The sequence below is a fragment of the Spermophilus citellus genome (assembly GCF_964194105.1).
Source record: "Spermophilus citellus genome assembly, chromosome: 9".
Taxonomy (NCBI): Eukaryota; Metazoa; Chordata; class Mammalia; order Rodentia; family Sciuridae; genus Spermophilus; species Spermophilus citellus.
Window position 1 is genome coordinate 21,397,064 of NC_138191.1, and position 18,308 is coordinate 21,415,371.

At 34.6% G+C, this 18,308-nt stretch overlaps 1 protein-coding gene across 1 annotated transcript in view; it reads left to right on the forward strand.

The window, feature by feature from the left end:
- RSBN1 (round spermatid basic protein 1) overlaps positions 1-18,308 on the forward strand; it is a 49,223-nt gene that overhangs the window by 5,490 nt on the left and 25,425 nt on the right. Inside the window, exon 2 of the mRNA XM_081305276.1 lies at positions 7,672-8,345. Coding sequence (XP_081161402.1) covers positions 7,672-8,345 — 674 coding nt within the window. The remainder of the gene's footprint in view (positions 1-7,671; positions 8,346-18,308) is intronic.

The following is an 18,308-nucleotide window of genomic DNA, read 5'->3' on the forward strand; positions in this document are numbered from 1 at the left end:
GCAACACATATAAATAAAATAAAGGTCCATCAACAAAACAAAACAACCTTACAATCAAAAGAAGTAATGCTTTTTAAATACTTTGTTAGTACATTTATGATTTTAATATTTTAATGTATTTTTAGAAAGAAAAGGAAGGGGAGATTATTCCCTAGCTCTATTCACTGGTGCCATTAAATGACAAGGATGCTTACATAGCACCCCTAAGTCAATCTTCCTTTCTCATAGTTTTTCACCTTTTATCAATGACATAACTGCTATCATAGGGATAGTGTTCCTAAGCCAGAAATTAATGGAAAATTTTGCACTTGTGTCAAAAAGACATTGACAGGAGTTTTGAATCTGGAAACAGTTGATTGTTTTTGGTGATAGGGATGGAGGAGAATTTGGATTATAATGAGGAACAAGCAGATCATCTCATTTATCAGGTAACATAACAATGTCCTTAGGGACTGACATTTCTACTGTCCATCCAGAGAGACAAAAATAACTTTATGAAAGGGGTGAAAACTCATCTTTGAGATTATGAAAAATTATATAATGGTTAGTAAGTAAAATATTTTGTTAAGTAAAGTAATACTTAATATACCTCAAGTCCATTAATTGTACCTACTGGATGATTTAATTTATCACCAAGGGAGGGGTCGCAAGAGGAGGTGGAAGAAAGAGAGTGTAGTTTAGTGTGTAGTATTGGAAGGGTTTGAATTTTGAATTTAGGTGAGAGTTTTGATTGTCACCTACTGGCTTTGTGATCTAATATATTAAATACCTCTTGTTTCAGACTGTTTCTTGCCCTGAAGAAGGATTTCTATGTTCATTTCACCAGTTTATTGGCAGATTAAAATGAGATAACATACATGGTCCCTAGCAGACACTTGGTGAACAAGTTTTCTATCTTCTTTTAGAGATATTTTCTTACATTTTATGTGTTTCTTATGGTATCCCATATTGTGCCATAGGCTAGTAATTTCTAGCTCTACTTTCTAGAATTGTAGCCAGTTATTTTAAGGAGTGTGTTATCTAATACTTTTATTATGATTGTGATAATCAAGCTGATAAAGTTTTTTTTTATGTCAGATACTATGATGAGGACCTCATATTTATTGTTACCTTGAATCCTTACAATAACTCTTGAGTTAGATACTAGTATTAATAATATTTTATGATAAGAAAATTGAAGTTTAAAATATTTTTGAGCTTCCCAGAGATCTTAATAAGCAGTAGAGCTGAGACATTAACCTGAATCTAACTGTAAAGCACCTGATTTTATCTTAAATAGCACACTCTGCCTCCAGAATTTATCTGTTTGGGTGAAAAAAATAGTAGTTAACATGAAGTGAGTATTTGTTATGTTCTAGGACTATGCCAAGTACTTTAAATGCATTTTTCATTTACTGTACACATTAGTTTTGTAAGAAAATATTGTTTCCCCTTCATTTTTTTTAAAGAGAGAGTGAGAGAGGAGAGAGAGAGAGAGAGAGAGAGAGAGAGAGAATTTTTAATATTTATTTTTTAGTTCTCGGCGGACACAACATCTTTGTTGGTATGTGGTGCTGAGGATCGAACCCGGGCCTCACGCATGCCAGGCGAGCGCGCTACCGCTTGAGCCACATCCCCAGCCCCCCCTTCATTTTTTTTTAAGAGAGAGAGGAGGAGAGAGAGGGGGAGAGAGAGAGAGAGAATATTTTTTAATATTTATTTTTCAGTGGACACAACATCTTTATTTTATTTTATGTGGTGCTGAGGATCAAACCCAGTGCCCCGCGCATGCCAGGTGAGCGCGTTACCACTTGAGCCACATCTCCAGCCCCTGTTTCCCCTTGATTTTACCAATGAGAAGCAAGGTACAAAGCTATTAATTCATAAAAGGTTATGCTGCCTCATTCATTATTGGTAGAAATGCAAAATGGTATGGCTATGTTGGAGGACAGTTTGGTGATTTCTTACAAAACGAAACATGTTCTTACTACCTAACCCAGCAGTTCCACTCCTTGGTATTTACCCAACAGAGTTGAAAACGTGTGTCCACATAAAAACTTGCATATGGAGATCAATAGCAGCTTTATTCATAATTGCTAAAACTTGGAAGCAACCAAGATGTCCTTTGGTAGATGAATGGATACATAAACTTTGGTACAGACATCGGAGCATCAGAACAAGTAAATTATCCTTAATCTTAAATGCATATTACTAAGTGAAAGAAGCCAGTCTGAAAAGGCTGTATACTGTTTGATTCTGGCTAAATTACATTCTGAAAAAGGCAAAGTAAAAGGACAGTGGTTGCTACTGTTTTGAGGTGGAGGGAGTTATGAAAGGCAGACCCCAGGATATTTAGGGCAGTGAAACTACTTTGCATGATACTGTAATGATGAATCCCTGCCATTGTACTTTGTCCAAACTCGCATCAAGGGTGAACCCTAATATCAACTGTGAACTCAGGTGCTATAAAGATGTAACTATGGTAGGAAGTGTTGATAGTTGGTGGATGGGGGACGATGACACGATGACAACTGTGCATGTATAGGAATGTATAGGAAATCTTTGTAATTTCTACTCAGTTTTGCTGAGAACCTCAAAATGCTCTAAAAAAATTAAAGTCTTAAATGAAAGGCAGGGGAAAAGGTCCTACTGTCAAAGAAGTAGTAGAACAGTGTTTCAATCCTACCCAACTCCTAAACATTAGAATAGGGTAGGAGGGTAGGGTAAAGCAATGAAAAAAAAAATACAATGATTCACAAAAATTTGGCCTTCAAAGTGAGTGTTTTATTTTTCTTTTTATTAGGTTTTTATATAGAACTGGAAGAACTCCCAAGAAGACAAAAAGTAATATATTTTCAGAAAAAAATTTTAGTTCTTTTCTTTATTATGAATAATAATGGGTAAACAATTCCAATTGTTTTGCTTTTGTAAAACAATCATTTTTAGGAATTGAAGGTACTATGTTTTCTAAAGTATAATTCAAGTGTATGAATGGTATTGTAGATTTAAGTTTTGTTATATTGAAAAACTAATTTTTGCATTAATTAAAAAACTTCCAATAGTGTCATTAAATACATTATGCTGTTTAATAATTGATAACATTAGCATATGTGAATGTACTGGTAGTGTCATGTATTAATCTTAGTTATAGCGATGTTCTTAAAGATAGCCAGCAATTTTTTTCTTAAATCAATGTTTGTATTTTCCTCTGTAGAATTACATACTTTTATATTGATTCTTACAGTTAGATATGTGAAAGCTTTCCCTAATATAGGTGTAGTGTAACTCAGCTTCTTGTCTGTAAAGAACTGATGCCAGGGCTGGGTTTGTAGCGTAGTGGTAAAGTGCTTTGTTAACATGCACAAGGCCCTGGATTTGATCATCTAGCACTACAAAACAACAAATTTGATGCAACAAATTTAGCTTTTGCATTATGGGGAAATACTCAAAATCTGACTTCCTGAATACATTCTCTATTAGAAACTAAAACACTACCAGAAATGGAAAGATTGTGAAGTCTTTAGACATAAAATTTAGACTTTTAAATGTTTTTAATTCAAGGAAAGGCATTTGGTATCTTTCATGCATCAATGGCCAACTTTTCATAATAACTTCCAACAACTTGTGGATACTTACGCTGTTCACAATTAATTGCCTCTACAATAACTTAAGAATAAATTTTGTTTGTTCATGGAAATTTGTTAGCAAGCATGGGATCAGTAGTCTCAAAATTTCCCCATTTAAAAAAAGACAAGCATGGGGCTGGGGTTGTGGCTCGAGGTAGAGCGCTTGCCTAGCATGCGTGAGGCACTGAGTTCGATCCTCAGCACCACATAAAAATAAAATATAGATATTATGGCCACCTATAACTAAAAAATAAATGTTAAAAAAGGACAAGCTTTCTATATCAGCCTTAGAAAAGAGGAAACATTTGAAAAACAGGATTAGTGGGAAGGTAGATTGAAATTTATTTCATATTTAAACTTTTTAATCATGTTATATGAGATTATGGTCAGTTTAAGGCCCTTATTATTTCCTTGTACAGTTTTTTTTTTTCTTTTGTGGAGATGGACTAATTGAATGGTTTCCATGTAACTAAATTTTGGAATAAAACCCACAGAGATTTAACCATGTTAGAAATACCATATGGTAAGATGATAGTAATCTAGACACAATGTGTTATAGTCAAGACCATTCCTTCTTGGTGTTAATTTCAGTGGCAGATCTAGGTCACAATTCATCTTCTGCATACCAAATACCTCTTCTGAAGCTTAAAACAACAAGACCTATTCAGAATGAAATATTTTCTTTTCCTGTGGAATCGCTAAAACATTTAGTGGAGTGTAATTAGATGGCTATTTTTAAATTGGCCTTTTATATTTGATGGCATTTAGTTGCTTAGGAGAATTGCCTATATTACTGATTTGGTATTAGAAAAAGTATTTAGATTAATTTTATTTGGTAAGAAACATAAGTGACTTGCTAAGTTTTAACTAATCAAAGATTTAGTTTTACGTAGAATAAAAAATTGACTGCATTTTCTTAGCAGTTTAAGCAATCTGATTTCATGTGTATGATCTCAGTTTAATTACAAATAATGTTTGCAAATGAAGTTTGAAGTTTTTTTTTTTTTTGTTTTGTTTTGTTTTGTTACTTAGCAGTGTTGGGGATCAAACCCAGGGCCTTGTGCATGTTAGGCAAAGGACTCTATTATTGATCTATACCCCTTTCTGTAGGGTTTTCTTTTTAATTGTTCTTAAAAGCAAATATTAGACATAGTGAAAGTTATTTGCCGTTTATATGGTGTAAAGTCTTTTGACTTGAACTTTAAAACAGGTTTAATTTTTAAAAATGTTTTTAGTTGTAGATGGACACAATACCTTCATTTTATTTATTTTATGTGATGCTGAGGATGGAACCTAATGCCTCTCATATGCTAAGCAAGTGCTTTACCACTGAGTTACAACCCCTGCCCTAAAATGGTTTTAAACTTTATAGGTTTTATAACTTGCAGATAACTTGTTTTACAACTTATATATTATACCAAGTAATTTCTTTGTTGTTGTTGTTGTTGTTAATTTTTTTTTAAGTTGTTGATGGACCTTTGTTTTATTTATTTGTTTATATGCAGTACTGAGAATCAAACCCAGTGCCTCCCACATGCTAGGCAGGTGCTCTACCACTGAGCTATAATTGCAGTCCCCCAAGTAAATTCTTTACTTAAAATTATTGGAACTTGTTCTTCCCAGATCTAAGAATAGGATTAATTGGAGGATGTTTGTTAACACTGAATTACTTGAATTATGTCAAAATACTATTGGTTGGTAGATAAATTCTATACAATATTTGCTAGACCAAGCTTAAAGATTGGTTACAACTACACCTAGATTTCTAGCTAGGTGTATTTTGCAACTAGTAAATCAAAGATGCTTTTCTATCCTGGTTATGTCAATCTATGATAATCCTTCAGAAATTTAAATTAAGTTTTTAAATTATAAGGTAATATGTTCATTTTAGAAAACAGAAAAAAGCTGGACATTTATACTCCTACCACTCATACCATTAATACCACCCTATGATAATACCTTAGTATATATTTCTCCAGACATTTTTCTGTATATGTATATGTATTGACATTTCACATACATATACATATTTCTTAAAAATAGGTACTAAAGTCAAGGTACAAAGGTACAAAGTCAGGTACAAAGTCAAGCAGACTTTGTCTTTTCTTCAGGTCCTTTTGGGTAGTTAAAAAAAAAAAAGCTTGGGAGACATGTTTAGACTGTAGGTACAGAAGTTGGATCAATTAGCACATATAATTAGGGATAGCATTAGATAGCATTAGAATGGAGAGGAGATGAAGCTAAGGGTAAAATCCTGTGATGTACCTGGATTTAAGTATAGGTACATGGGAAGAGACCAGAAAGACTGGGATACAGGTTTCCAAGATTTTAAGAATGATAGAGTGATAAAAATATTTACTAAGATCCTTTGCTTCTCTCTAGAATATTTCCTCGTAAATCTTCATATGCCCATCTTATTATTTAGGACTCAGTCTAAATGTCACCTCATAAAAAGAGCTTCCCCAGCATCTAGAAAAACCTACTTATGGGCTGGGGTTGTGGCTCAGCGGTAGAGCGCTCGCCTAGCACGTGCGAGATGCTGGGTTCTATCCTTAGCACCACATAAAAATAAATAAATAAATAAATAAAATAAAATAAAGGTATTGTGTTCAACTACAACTAAAAAATAAATTAAAAATAAATAAAAACCTACTTATTACTAACTGTACTTTCTTTTCCTTGTTTGATCAGATTGTAATATTTAAGACAGTAAGACCGGGCATGGTAGCTCATGCCTGTAATTCCAGCGACTTGGGAGGCAAAGGCAGAAGGATCACTAGTTCAAAGCTAACCTCAGCAATTTAGCAGGCCCTAAGCAACTTAGTGAGACTCTGTTTCAAAATAAAATAATAAAAAAAGGACTGGTGATGTGGCTCAGTGGCAAAGTGCCTTGGGTTCAATACCTCATACCAAACAAAACTAAACAGAGAGAGTAGGGATTCTACCTGTCTTAATCATCATATCCTTAGTGCCCAGATATACACCTGGCAAATGAATGTCTACTATAAAAATGGGATCAGAATATACCTGTATCTAGTGCTTTGGAAAGAAAGGTAAGATATATATCACTGAGCTCAGTGCTTACAGTTTAGAGAGGAGGTGAAAAATTAAATATGTGATAACATGGAGTATGATAAGTGCTGTGGTAGAAGTACAGTGCTAAGGGAGCAGGGAGCAGGAATAGCTATTGCTACATATTCCCTTAGGTAGGGGAGGAGTTATTAGAGTAGGCTTTCTAGAAGAGTAACATTGTAAGCATTTTGTAACCTTATAATTTGTATGTCAGTTCTTTTCATCTATGGTGTATAATGGCCAGGTAGTATTTTATAATGTGTAACTATCAGTTTAATCGGTCCCTGATTATTAGGGGTTTAGATTAGGTTTTTGTTGTTTTAAATAATACAGTCATTGATATCTTTATAGATCTTCAATTATTTTCTTAAGTAATTTTGACTTGGAATTGGAGTTTGAGGTCTGAGAATTGTAAATATTTTCAGGGATTTTGATATATATCATCAAGTTGTCCTCCATTTTTGAGGTTGTATATAGTTTATAATTCTAAGAACAATAATAGAGAATGAATCCTGCTTCTAAGAAACACCTCCCTCTAACAAAAACAAAAACCCATATACCAAAAAACAATGACAATTTCGTAGGCAAGATTTTGTCATTTTGTTTTATGACTTAATTCACTGTTGTTTGATTAGCCTATAGATAATTTATAGACTTAACAGTAAATATGAAATATGATAAGCTTCAATTTAAATTTTACAAAGTTTACTGAACAAATATTTTATACAATATGTCAGATTTGAAATTACTTGGATATTTAGGTTTTTTTTGTGTGTGGGGGGGGTAGGTACTGGGGATTGGATCAGGGGCACTAGACCACTGAGCCACATCCCTAGGTGTTAGTTTCATTTGTTTTCTGAGGCTCTAAGTTGTAATAGCAAATTCTGAGAATTGAGAGGAGGCTATTTGATTTGAGTACCTTTTTAGTACCTTAAGAAGCTTGTATGTTGACATTAGTCCTAGCAACTAACTTGTTTTTAATTATTGTGGCCAGAAACACCAGATGAAAATGGTAAAACCCAGAGAGCTGATGATTTTGTCTTGAAGAAAATAAAGAAGAAAAAGAAAAAGAAACATCGAGAAGACATGCGAGGAAGACGCCTTAAAATGTACAATAAGGAAGTACAAACCGTCTGTGCTGGCCTGACCCGCATCAGTAAGGAAATTCTCAGCCAAGGACAAATAAATAGCACTTCAGGAGTTAATAAGGAGTCCTTCAGGTATCTGAAAGATGAACAGCTGTGCCGATTAAATTTGGGCATGCAAGAATATCGGGTACCCCAGGGAGTACAAACACCTTTTATGACTCACCAGGAACATTCTATTCGTAGAAATTTCTTAAAAACAGGTACTAAATTTAGCAACTTTATTCACGAGGAACACCAGTCCAATGGTGGTGCTCTTGTCCTTCATGCTTACATGGATGAACTCTCATTTTTGTCTCCAATGGAGATGGAGAGATTTTCTGAGGAGTTTCTTGCTTTGACATTCAGTGAAAATGAGAAAAATGCTGCTTACTATGCTTTAGCAATAGTGCATGGAGCGGCTGCTTATCTCCCAGACTTCTTGGATTACTTTGCTTTTAATTTCCCCAACACTCCAGTGAAAATGGAAATTCTGGGCAAGAAAGATATTGAAACAACAACCATTTCAAATTTTCACACTCAGGTAAGGTAAAATTATTATTATTTAGTAAATATAGTATCTCAACAATGTTGTCTTCATTCTGCTGCGTAGCTCACATCACCACAGTTTGATTGATAATGGTACTTGAAATTGTTCCTCCAGTTGTAAAGTCTTAATTACTGAGGTCTTTGGGTGGAGCTTTTATTTGCTTGAAGAAATGCTTTATACATATTATGCTTCATTATAAGTCTTTATGGAAAACCAGCTTGAAAACTAATTCAGTCTTTCACAAATCAGCTTATTTAGTGTGGAGGACATGATTTAGCTCTGATAGCCTTGGTAACTTTAGTTAAGACTTTTGGTCATAATCATAGAACATGTGAGGATATTGATCTATTTATTGGCCAGGTTTTATTTGGGTTTGTTTCTCTTCTTTCAGTAACTTGTTGGCAGTCTATCCCAGAAATATACCCCATTTATGTGACTTGGGAGTGTCACTAGGAAGACCGCCATAGTCTCTGCTCCTTCTGCCTATGCACTCTAGTAGGTGAAGATATTTTTTAAAGCCTTGCTTAGGCAGCTAGGCTTAAGTCAGCAGGGAAACATTGCCTTCCTAACCAGTTTTTAACCAAACATTTTTTCAATGAGGTTATTTTAGGGCATTAAGAAGTTAATAATGTATCCTAGTTTTTTCTTGCTTGCTTTCCTCATAAGGATTGTGAATATGAATGGTCAGCTGTAAGTTTATACTGTTTATACTGTAAATTTAAGTTTAGTAGAGACTGTTTCACTTTTTAGAGATTCATGATTATATAGCCTCTTTTTTTCAGGTTATCTAGTAATTTGCTGCCATTCTTTTCCCTTAGGGTTTTTTTTTTCTTTTTCTTTTTTTCTCTTTTTTTAAAGGTAAATAAACTGTTGTAAAAATAAGACTCTCAGCTGCTTACATTATAGTGGTTTCAAGCCACTTAGATTTATCTGAACCCTCCTCTAACATGAATCTTTTTAGTAAGTCTCAACATCTTTGCCTCCAGTGAGGGGAGTATCCAGTTTAGATTTATGAGCCTCAGAATTTCTCTAATTGAAGTTCTCTCTGCAGTAGAGAGAGCAGGAGCAGCCAATCTGGAGAGGTCGCAAGATGGGGCTGCCCAAGATGTTGGAACACGATGTGCAATAAAGGGCTTCGTCTTGGATTTTGGCCTTGTTACCACAATCAGGTACCGAAGTGCTGACTTTTGTAGTAGATTTTCTTTTTCTTTTTCTTTTTTTTTAAGGAATTTTTCCCTTCAAAGGTTAAGGAATCCTATTTTTATAAATATTGCAGAAGAGACTAAAAACAATTCTGATGTAGTTCATAATTCCCATAAGTCCCTACTTAACAAAGAAAGATATTGCTGAGAGCAGAGTTAACATGATCTATCCCTTTTTCAGTTTAGAGAAATGCAGCAAATTTTCTGATAGACCAGCAAGCACATTTGAGAAATAACCCAGAAATCTGGGGGCATGTCCTGGCTTTGTAAGGGTGACTATTTAACTTTCCTGTTGTACTATATTGGATCAAGTTTATGTGTCAACCCAGTCTAACTAGTTAATAAAAGAAGACATCTTGAAATATTCCCTGCTGATTTTTGTCCTCCAATTTTTTAAAATGGAGCTGAAATTTAAATGACTGTACCAACAACTTACCTTGAGATTAACTTTGAGTTTTCTAAAATAACAACTTTAAAATAACATATTGCATTATTACATTATATTAAACACTTTCACCACATAAGAATATAGAGGACTATTGAATGGGTCTTGTACTCTGGTGGTCCTGGAACTTAATATTATTTATGAATTTTTAGCCATTGGAGAGAAGTATTGGGCAAATTTAGGAGGTTGAATTAGCCCATGAAGCTTTATATTTGCACCTAAATCTTTCACAGATACTGGGATAGATGCTAGCACAATAATTCAGATTTGTTTAGTAGAAATGCTTTCAAATTCACATCTGAATATTTTAAATAACGGTGGGGGGGCATAGTAAGCAATTTTATCTATGTTATGCATTGAAGAAACAGGCTTTGGATGTGTATGATGTTATCCAAGGTCATAGAGCTAGAAAGTCAAGATGAAAACCTAGGCTGTCTGAACAATGTTCACAACATTTTGCCCTATTCCCTCTTTTACTTCAGCTATGGGAGAAGAAATTAGTGCTTTTATTTATCTACGCTGTGGTCAGTGAAATTAAAGTATCTCAGTTTAAAACAAAATTCAAAAGGCTTTGTTTTTAATATTTTTAACAACTACCTTTAGATTAGGGGGAATTAAATGAATTCCTAAGGTATTTTTATGAAGTCTTACAAAGTCTTATTAACTTACAAATAAGATCAAGTAAAATTTTTAATTACCTTAGAGACATAGCTATTAGAAGTTGTTTGTTTAAATATATAGCTATAATAATTATTCATGACTATATTTATGGAGAACCTACCATGTACTGGATACTCAGTTCTTAAAAGGACCAATTCATGAAATCAGATTAGTGGGAGAGATGAATAAACCAGCAATTATAATGCAGTTTAAGTAGTAGAGACTTGCAGTAGGAAAATCCTACCATTGAGAGGGAAGCACAGTTACTTACATCAGACTTGAAGTGATTAGAAAAGGCATTTTAAGGCATGTGATGCTTGAGTATAATGTTGAAAGCAGATTAGTACTTAGCTTAGTAGGAACATTTTTAATCAAAGGGAATAATAGCCAATGTAGATGTACAGAGGGCATTTGAGAATGTGCCACATTGAGGGAGCTGTAAATAGCTTAAATAGGGTAAGAGGACATGCTTGCTGTAAAGGGGTGGTTGGAGTTGGGGGTGGGGTAGCATGAATGAATGAAAATCAAGAGTGTGGAGAGTGTTATATACCTTAAGATACTTTTTCCTAAAGGTAATGGGAGAGGTATTAATGAATTTTATCAATTTATGTTTGCGAAGATTACAAGGAAATGTGGAGGATGAGATTGAGGGAAATATGTGATGGCAAGCAAGAGTACTGGTTAGGTTGGGATAGTCATTAGGTCAAGAATGATCCATGCCCAAACTGATACTGACACTAGAGAGAAAAGAATAAGATTTTGAGAATTACAAAATAGAGATTAAGTGGACTTTTGTGAAAGAGAGGAAGAGTCTTAAGATGTGGTTTGGACAAAGAGAGGATAGGATGGTGCTGCATACAGGGTTGAAAAAGCTTGGGAAGTAAAAAAAAAAAAAAAGCTTGGGAGACATGTTTAGGCTGGAGGTGCAGAAGTTGGATCAATTAGCATATATAATTAGGGATAGCATTAGAATGGAGAGGAGATGAAGCTAAGGGTAAAATCCTGTGATGTACCTGAATTTAAGTATAGGAACATGGGAAGAGACCAGAAAGACTGGGATACAGGTTTCCAAGATTTTAAGAATGATAGGGTGATAAAAATATTACTAATTGTATGAGGGATCCAGTAAGATAAAGATGGAAAAGTGTTAGGTTGATCAATTAGTAATTTAATTGGAAACATTATCAAGACCAGTGCTTTGCAAACCCTGGACATTGAATTATTGTCCTTGCTACTCAAAGTGTGCTTGTGATATGAATTTGGCACCTCTGGGGTGCTTGTTAGAAAGGCAGTCTCATTTTTACTCAGATCCTCTGAGTCATAATTTGCATTTTAAAAGATCCCCAGATGATTCATATGCACATTAAAGTTTGAGAATCACTACTTTAGAATTCATCTGCTCTAGCAAAAGGAAATAAAATGTAGGTTTGTTTTGTGCAAGAAAAATTATAGCTTCTGTTACTTTTATATATTTTTAGATTATTGTAATGGCTAAAGCTAGGATCCACTTATAGAACCTTTTTTTTTCCTTTTAACTTTTTATAATACTCAAATATTCTAACACCAAAGGAAGTATTTCATGATATCACTTTTACACCAGGCCGATACTTATTTGTTTACTGAAATTTCAGCAGTTTGGAGTTTCAGCTAACTTATTAAATTTGTTTCTAATCTAAAGGGCTACATGTATGTATTCAGGTCTAAATTTTATTGGCTAACTATCAGTTTGAACTAAAAAAATCCCAAGTGTTTATGGGACCGGTTTCATTTGGTGGAGAAAAATTAATGTTCACATTGAAATGTATTTCTCTTAATTAAGAAAAAAATCTATACAAACACACATACTTTAATAGGAATAAATGTAATTTATGATGTTTTTGATTAGGCATTGTATCTTGTAATTACAATACTGGCTATCTGAAAGAATTTTTAGCAGCTTTAAACTTTGAATTATTATAACTGCAATACTATGCGATCCTTGGCTCCCCCTTTTTATAAAAATTCTGTTACAGCAGATAAATTGATTAGAAATTCAGATCTTTTGGTTATCTTATGGACTAACAGGGCTTTAAAAAAGGAAAGAGCCATTTTTTCAAGTACCATTTTATAAATGAAAAAGGTCATAATTTAGCTGGGATCTTCTCCCAGGACTAAATAATGGCAGATCTTCAGAGAGGAATTATTTTTTCTGCTGTCTCTGAATGATATAATATCCTATAGGGTAGGGGATAGGAAATTTTAATATGCATATAATTCAACTGGGAGTTTTGTTAATGTGCAGATTTTGATTTTTGGAGGGCAAGGGTGGGATTTTATAGTTTACCAGGTCTCAGCTGATGCCGGTATTTCTGGTCCATGGACCAGCAAGGTCTAAGTCTTAAACTCTACAAATGAATTGCAAATGAAAACAATAACAAACACTAAAAATATAGTGAAATTAGTCAGGTGTAGTTCACATTTATAAATTCCAGCAATGTGGGAGGCTGAAGCAGGAGGATCAAAAGTTTAAGACCAGCCTGGGCAATTTAGCGAGACCCTATCAAAGAGCCTGGCTCAGTGATGCACACCTGTAATCTGGTCGGGTAGGAGGTTAAGGCAGGAGGGTCTCATGAACCTGGACAACTTGGCGAGAACCTGTTTCAAAATAGAAAATAAAAAGTGATAGGGATCAAGATTTGTGGTAGAGTGCCCCTGGATTCAATCCCTAGTTGTAAAATAAATAAATACATAGTGAAGTTAAATGCGAATTGTTTTAAATATCACCATCTGAGATGCTATCTTATAGGAACTAAGTAATTGAAGTGTGTATATGGAGAAGAATCAGGTTTATGTATGCTTCGGGGGATACTGGCAAATGTGCATGTTTTAATTTTTTTAAAAAAAACCCTTCTGTGTATGTAATATAGAGGATTCTCACTGAAAAGCATGGTGTATTAACTTTATTAATGTAGCAGTAGTTCTTAGTTACTTTTATTACTCCATAAAATGGTAGTATTTTGTAGGATTAGAGTATCCAACTTTAATGCCTACTGTTTCAGAGAAAACCAAAAAATGTTATTTCCCCATTGAGTGTTGGGGTAAGGCCTTAAATGGGCTTATTATATACTCTCTGATCTTTGATTAATGTAATTAACATTTTATAGTAAATTGGTAGTGCTAATAAAGAATGAAACTAGTAGAGTTTATAGTAAATTGATAGTACTAATAAAGAGTAGAACTTGAAGAGTGTGTGTTGGGGAAATAACTGAACCTTTAAGGAACTCTGCATATCAGTGCATTGTATAAAATGAGAAATAATTATTTTAAGTAGTTGACTTTACAAAACAGCATAAATAAAAGTGGTGGGTGGATTCTTTTTTTCTCTTATTCTAAGTAAAGCTTGTAATAAACTCAGTTGACCCACTCATACCATTTTCACTGTTTGTTTCAAAGTGGGAATTCCTTTCCTACTAACAGGTGACAAGGTTGGGAAGATTGCTGGCTAGAGTTTTCTTTTCTGTTTTTTAAGCATTTAGTTTAAATAAGCTTCTTCCTGAAACATGAGTTCTGTGGAATAATGAACCCCTACCCTCTTTTCACCCCATACACAGGGTTTCCATATAGTGTGTTTCTGCTTGGTGTTTCTTGAGTTTTAACTGATGTATGACTTTTTTTATTTTTAAGTTGTTGATGGACACAATAACTTTATTTATTTTTTATGTAGTGCTGAGAATCGAACCCAGTGCCTCACACATGCTAGGCAAGCGCTCTACCACTGAGCTACAACCCCAGCCCCATGACTTTTTTTTTTTTTAAGAAGTGTTAGGCTAGGTGCAGTGGCAGACACTTGTAATCCCAGCAGCTCAGGAGGCTGAGTCAGGAGGATCGCCAAGTTCAAACCCAGCCTCACCAATTTAGCAAAGCCCTAAAGCAACTCAGTGAGGCCCTGTCTCTAAATAAAATACAAAGTAGGGCTGGGGATGTGGCTCAGTGTTGAGTGCTCTGAATTCAATTCCCGGTACCCACCCCCACTCCTGCCCCGCCCCAACAGAGAAGTGCTACTTATAGGGGACAGAGTCAAGCTTGCATAGCTTTCAGAAAATTATACAGGATAACTTTGTCGAGTTTCTAATCTAAAGGACTACATACGTGTTGACATAGAGCAATATGTATATTTAAAGATAATTATTTGATATTTTATAGCTATTGTAAATGCATTAAATATTTTGAATGCATGTAAAGCTAACTACTATTTTCATATAGGTATATTTCCCTTGATTCCACATTTTTCTCCCTCCCCACTATACTCTTCTGATTTTAATAAAAGTGTGAGTTTTCCCTATTGGCATATGTCTTTGGCTTACATGGAAGTTTTACTTTTTTCTGTTCTTTGGTCTCTACTTAACTCCCTCCAGTCCTTACTTTTGTTTCTTCCTCCATTATGCCTAATACATACACAATGGGAAGCTGTGAAACACAGTTTGTTTTTTTTTGCTTTCAGATGTCATTTCCAGGCCAGAGTGTCCCAGACTTGCCAGATTCAAAGAATAATCTGGAGTTCCTAGTTTAAAATATATATCAGAATCTGAGGGGTTTTTCCTGGACATTTTGAGTCATTGAATCTGGAGCAAGGCCTGAGATAATTTACCCAAGGTGATTTCTCTGATCAGGCAAGTTTAAGAAACACATTTTACACCACATACGTCATCTACCATTCTCTAATTCCTTTCATTTGGTTTGTAGGTACTATCTTCTTAGAATTTTGTTGCATTATAATCTAGGAGACAATGTTGTCTAACTTCTACACAGTACAATTGAAAAAAGTTTTTATGTATTCATTCGGGATCTTATTTGTTTATAAGGTTTCATAAGGCTTCCTATTGGGCCTTCAGCATTGCCTAGGAAGCTTGCGGTTTTTCTTCGGTCTGCCTGTTTGCTTGTTCTTCATAATGACTATTCAAAGTTTTTATCCGTATGTGTTTTTTCTTCATTTCTTCCTGTTATAAATAGAGAAGATATCCCGGTTTTTCCTCAAAGACTAATCCTTCTACTTGTATTCTGGATTTCATTTCTAGGCCTGTTTAGGATTTTTAAAAAATTGTCATAAATATACATAACATAAAATTTGCCATTTTAAATGTATAATTCTATGGCATTAATTACACTCTCAGTGTTGTAAAACCATCACCATTGCACATTTCTAAAACTTTTTCCATCATCCCAAATAGAAATATTATATCCATTTGCTTAGGATCTTGAATGATAGTTACACATCCCCATGTCTTCAAACTTTTCCTCCTCCATTTCAAATAAATAAAAGTATAAATTGTACTAAATGAATTAATGCTTTGTGTCTTTCACTTTTTAAAAAAATAATTAACTTTTCCTTTCTCCCCAGAAGGTAAATCTTCATTTTGAATTTCTAGTTTATCATGTTTATTTTACTACCTTATATATGTTTTGAGGGTCCCCAGTTAAACTGGGGTTCTAGTACCAGAGCAACTAGCATCCCTGCCCTAATGAGAAACAAAGGGGAAATGGATATAGGTGTTTACAGTGTGCCTTTCATGGGATACTTTTACCTGGTAGACGGCCTAATGCCTATTTGTTTGATCTTCACAGAAAATTTCCTTATATATGTATTTCCTTATGGCTCTTGTCTGATCCATCTCTAGTTTTTGCCTGCCTGACCATCACTGTGGTGCTGGGAGCCTAACTTTGTGTTCCCCCTGGTTTCCTGGGGAAAAACCAGGCTGTTGTTGTCCCTGGTTCTTTAGATGGCAGGCTCCAAATTCTTTTTTTTTTTTTTAAATATCTTTTTAGTCATAGGTGGACACAGTGTCTTTATTTTATATTTATGTAGTGCTAAGGATCGAACCCAGTGCCTCGTGCATGCTAGGCGAGTGCTCTACCTCTGAGCCACAACCCCAGCCCTCCAAATTCAGTATAATACCATCAATAGGAAAAAAGTTCAAACTCTTTTTACTTACAGATCCTAGATAGGGAGGGCCCAAGAGTTAGGAGGGTAGTCCTCTGTCCTCAGGTTATTTGAGGCAGGAATGAAGAGTCAGGCAAAGAGGGAGACAGAGAAGGAATTTGCTGTGCTAAAACATAAAACAACATATGTAACTATGTTTTAAAATTTAATAAATAATATATTGCATGTATCATCAGGTTGTTTTGGTTCAGTATTGTTTTATGAGGTTATGTTGATTCATGTATTCATTTTATTTTATTTTTTGGAGGTGGAGTTTACTGGGGGTTGAACCTAGGGCCTCATGTATGGTAGGCAAGCACTCTACCACTGAGCTACATCCCCAGTCCCCTAGTTACTTCATTTTAACCACTATATTTAATTAAATTGTTATGAGTATATCATAGTTCATTGGATTTCTATTTTTTTCTTTTCCTGTTCTAGCATTCTATGACTATTACTTGGCTCAAGTAAGACCTCACATGTATGAAATTCTTCTACTATAACATTTGGTTAGTAGTTTAGATAGATATGGAATTTTAGGTTGGAGGTCATTTTTCTTCAGATTTATGTAGGCATTTTTCCAATGTCTTCAAGCTTCTAGTCTCCTATTGAGAAAGCCAGTGTTGTCATGATTCTGGATCCTTTTTGGGTATCCTGTTTTTTCCTCTTGAATCCTTCAAAACCAAGCATAATATAAAGTGCTTTCAGATAGATCTTTTTTTCCTTTAATTTTTTTTTAAAGAGAGAGTGAGAGAGGAGAGAGAGAGAGAGAGAGAGAATTTTTAATATTTATTTTTTAGTTCTCAGCAGACACAACATCTTTGTTTGTATGTGGTGCTGAGGATCGAACCTGGGCCGCACGCATGCCAGGCGAGCGCACTACCGCTTGAGCCACATCCCCAGCCCTCTTTTTTCCTTTATTAAAAAAAAATTACTGTGAATATTTCATACATACAGAAAAGTATAAGTAATGAAGAATTCTTCAACTGAGACCCCCCACAATTTTTACTCCTATTGGCTACAATTCTTAAAACTGAGTTATAAAAGGAGGTTAAGTGATTAAGGGAATTTTGCTTAATCCCCTGCTTTCAGTATAACAACTCTCTCTCATAGCTGATATCCTTGTATCTGGAGTCCTTTTGATTTACTTTCTCTAAAAATTGATAAAGAAAGAAAAGGAGTCTCCTTGGTTTTTAGTTGCTTGCTTGTTCCCTTCCTTCTGTGATACTTAGCCTTTCCATGGTTCTGCAGCACAAACTGGCTTCTTGAATTCCTCTGTACCAGTACTCAGTATTAAATTTTTTCAGTCAACTAATTCTCATATAACTTTTAAACTTTCAAAGATATTTTGGTAGTTTTTCTTTTCTTTGACTTTCTGGAATTTATAGCCTTTCTATGTTACTGTCACTTGATTGGGATTTTGATAAGGAACAGAGGTAAATCATATGCTCAATCTGTCATGTTTAAATCGTAGGCCTTTTTACTGTTTCACCAGGTTCTTCCCATTAGTATTAAAATATGATTCCTCGCACTGATAAGATGAACTGGGTTCAAAGAGCTGGCTGCAACATTAAGCTAAGAAAAAGGTGAAAAAAGCACAGGACACAGAAGTAATTTTCATATTGAGGAACGGACTGCTCTGTGACCTCAAGGGTCCTCTTCCACTCTGGAATGCCAGAGAGAGCGTGCACCTG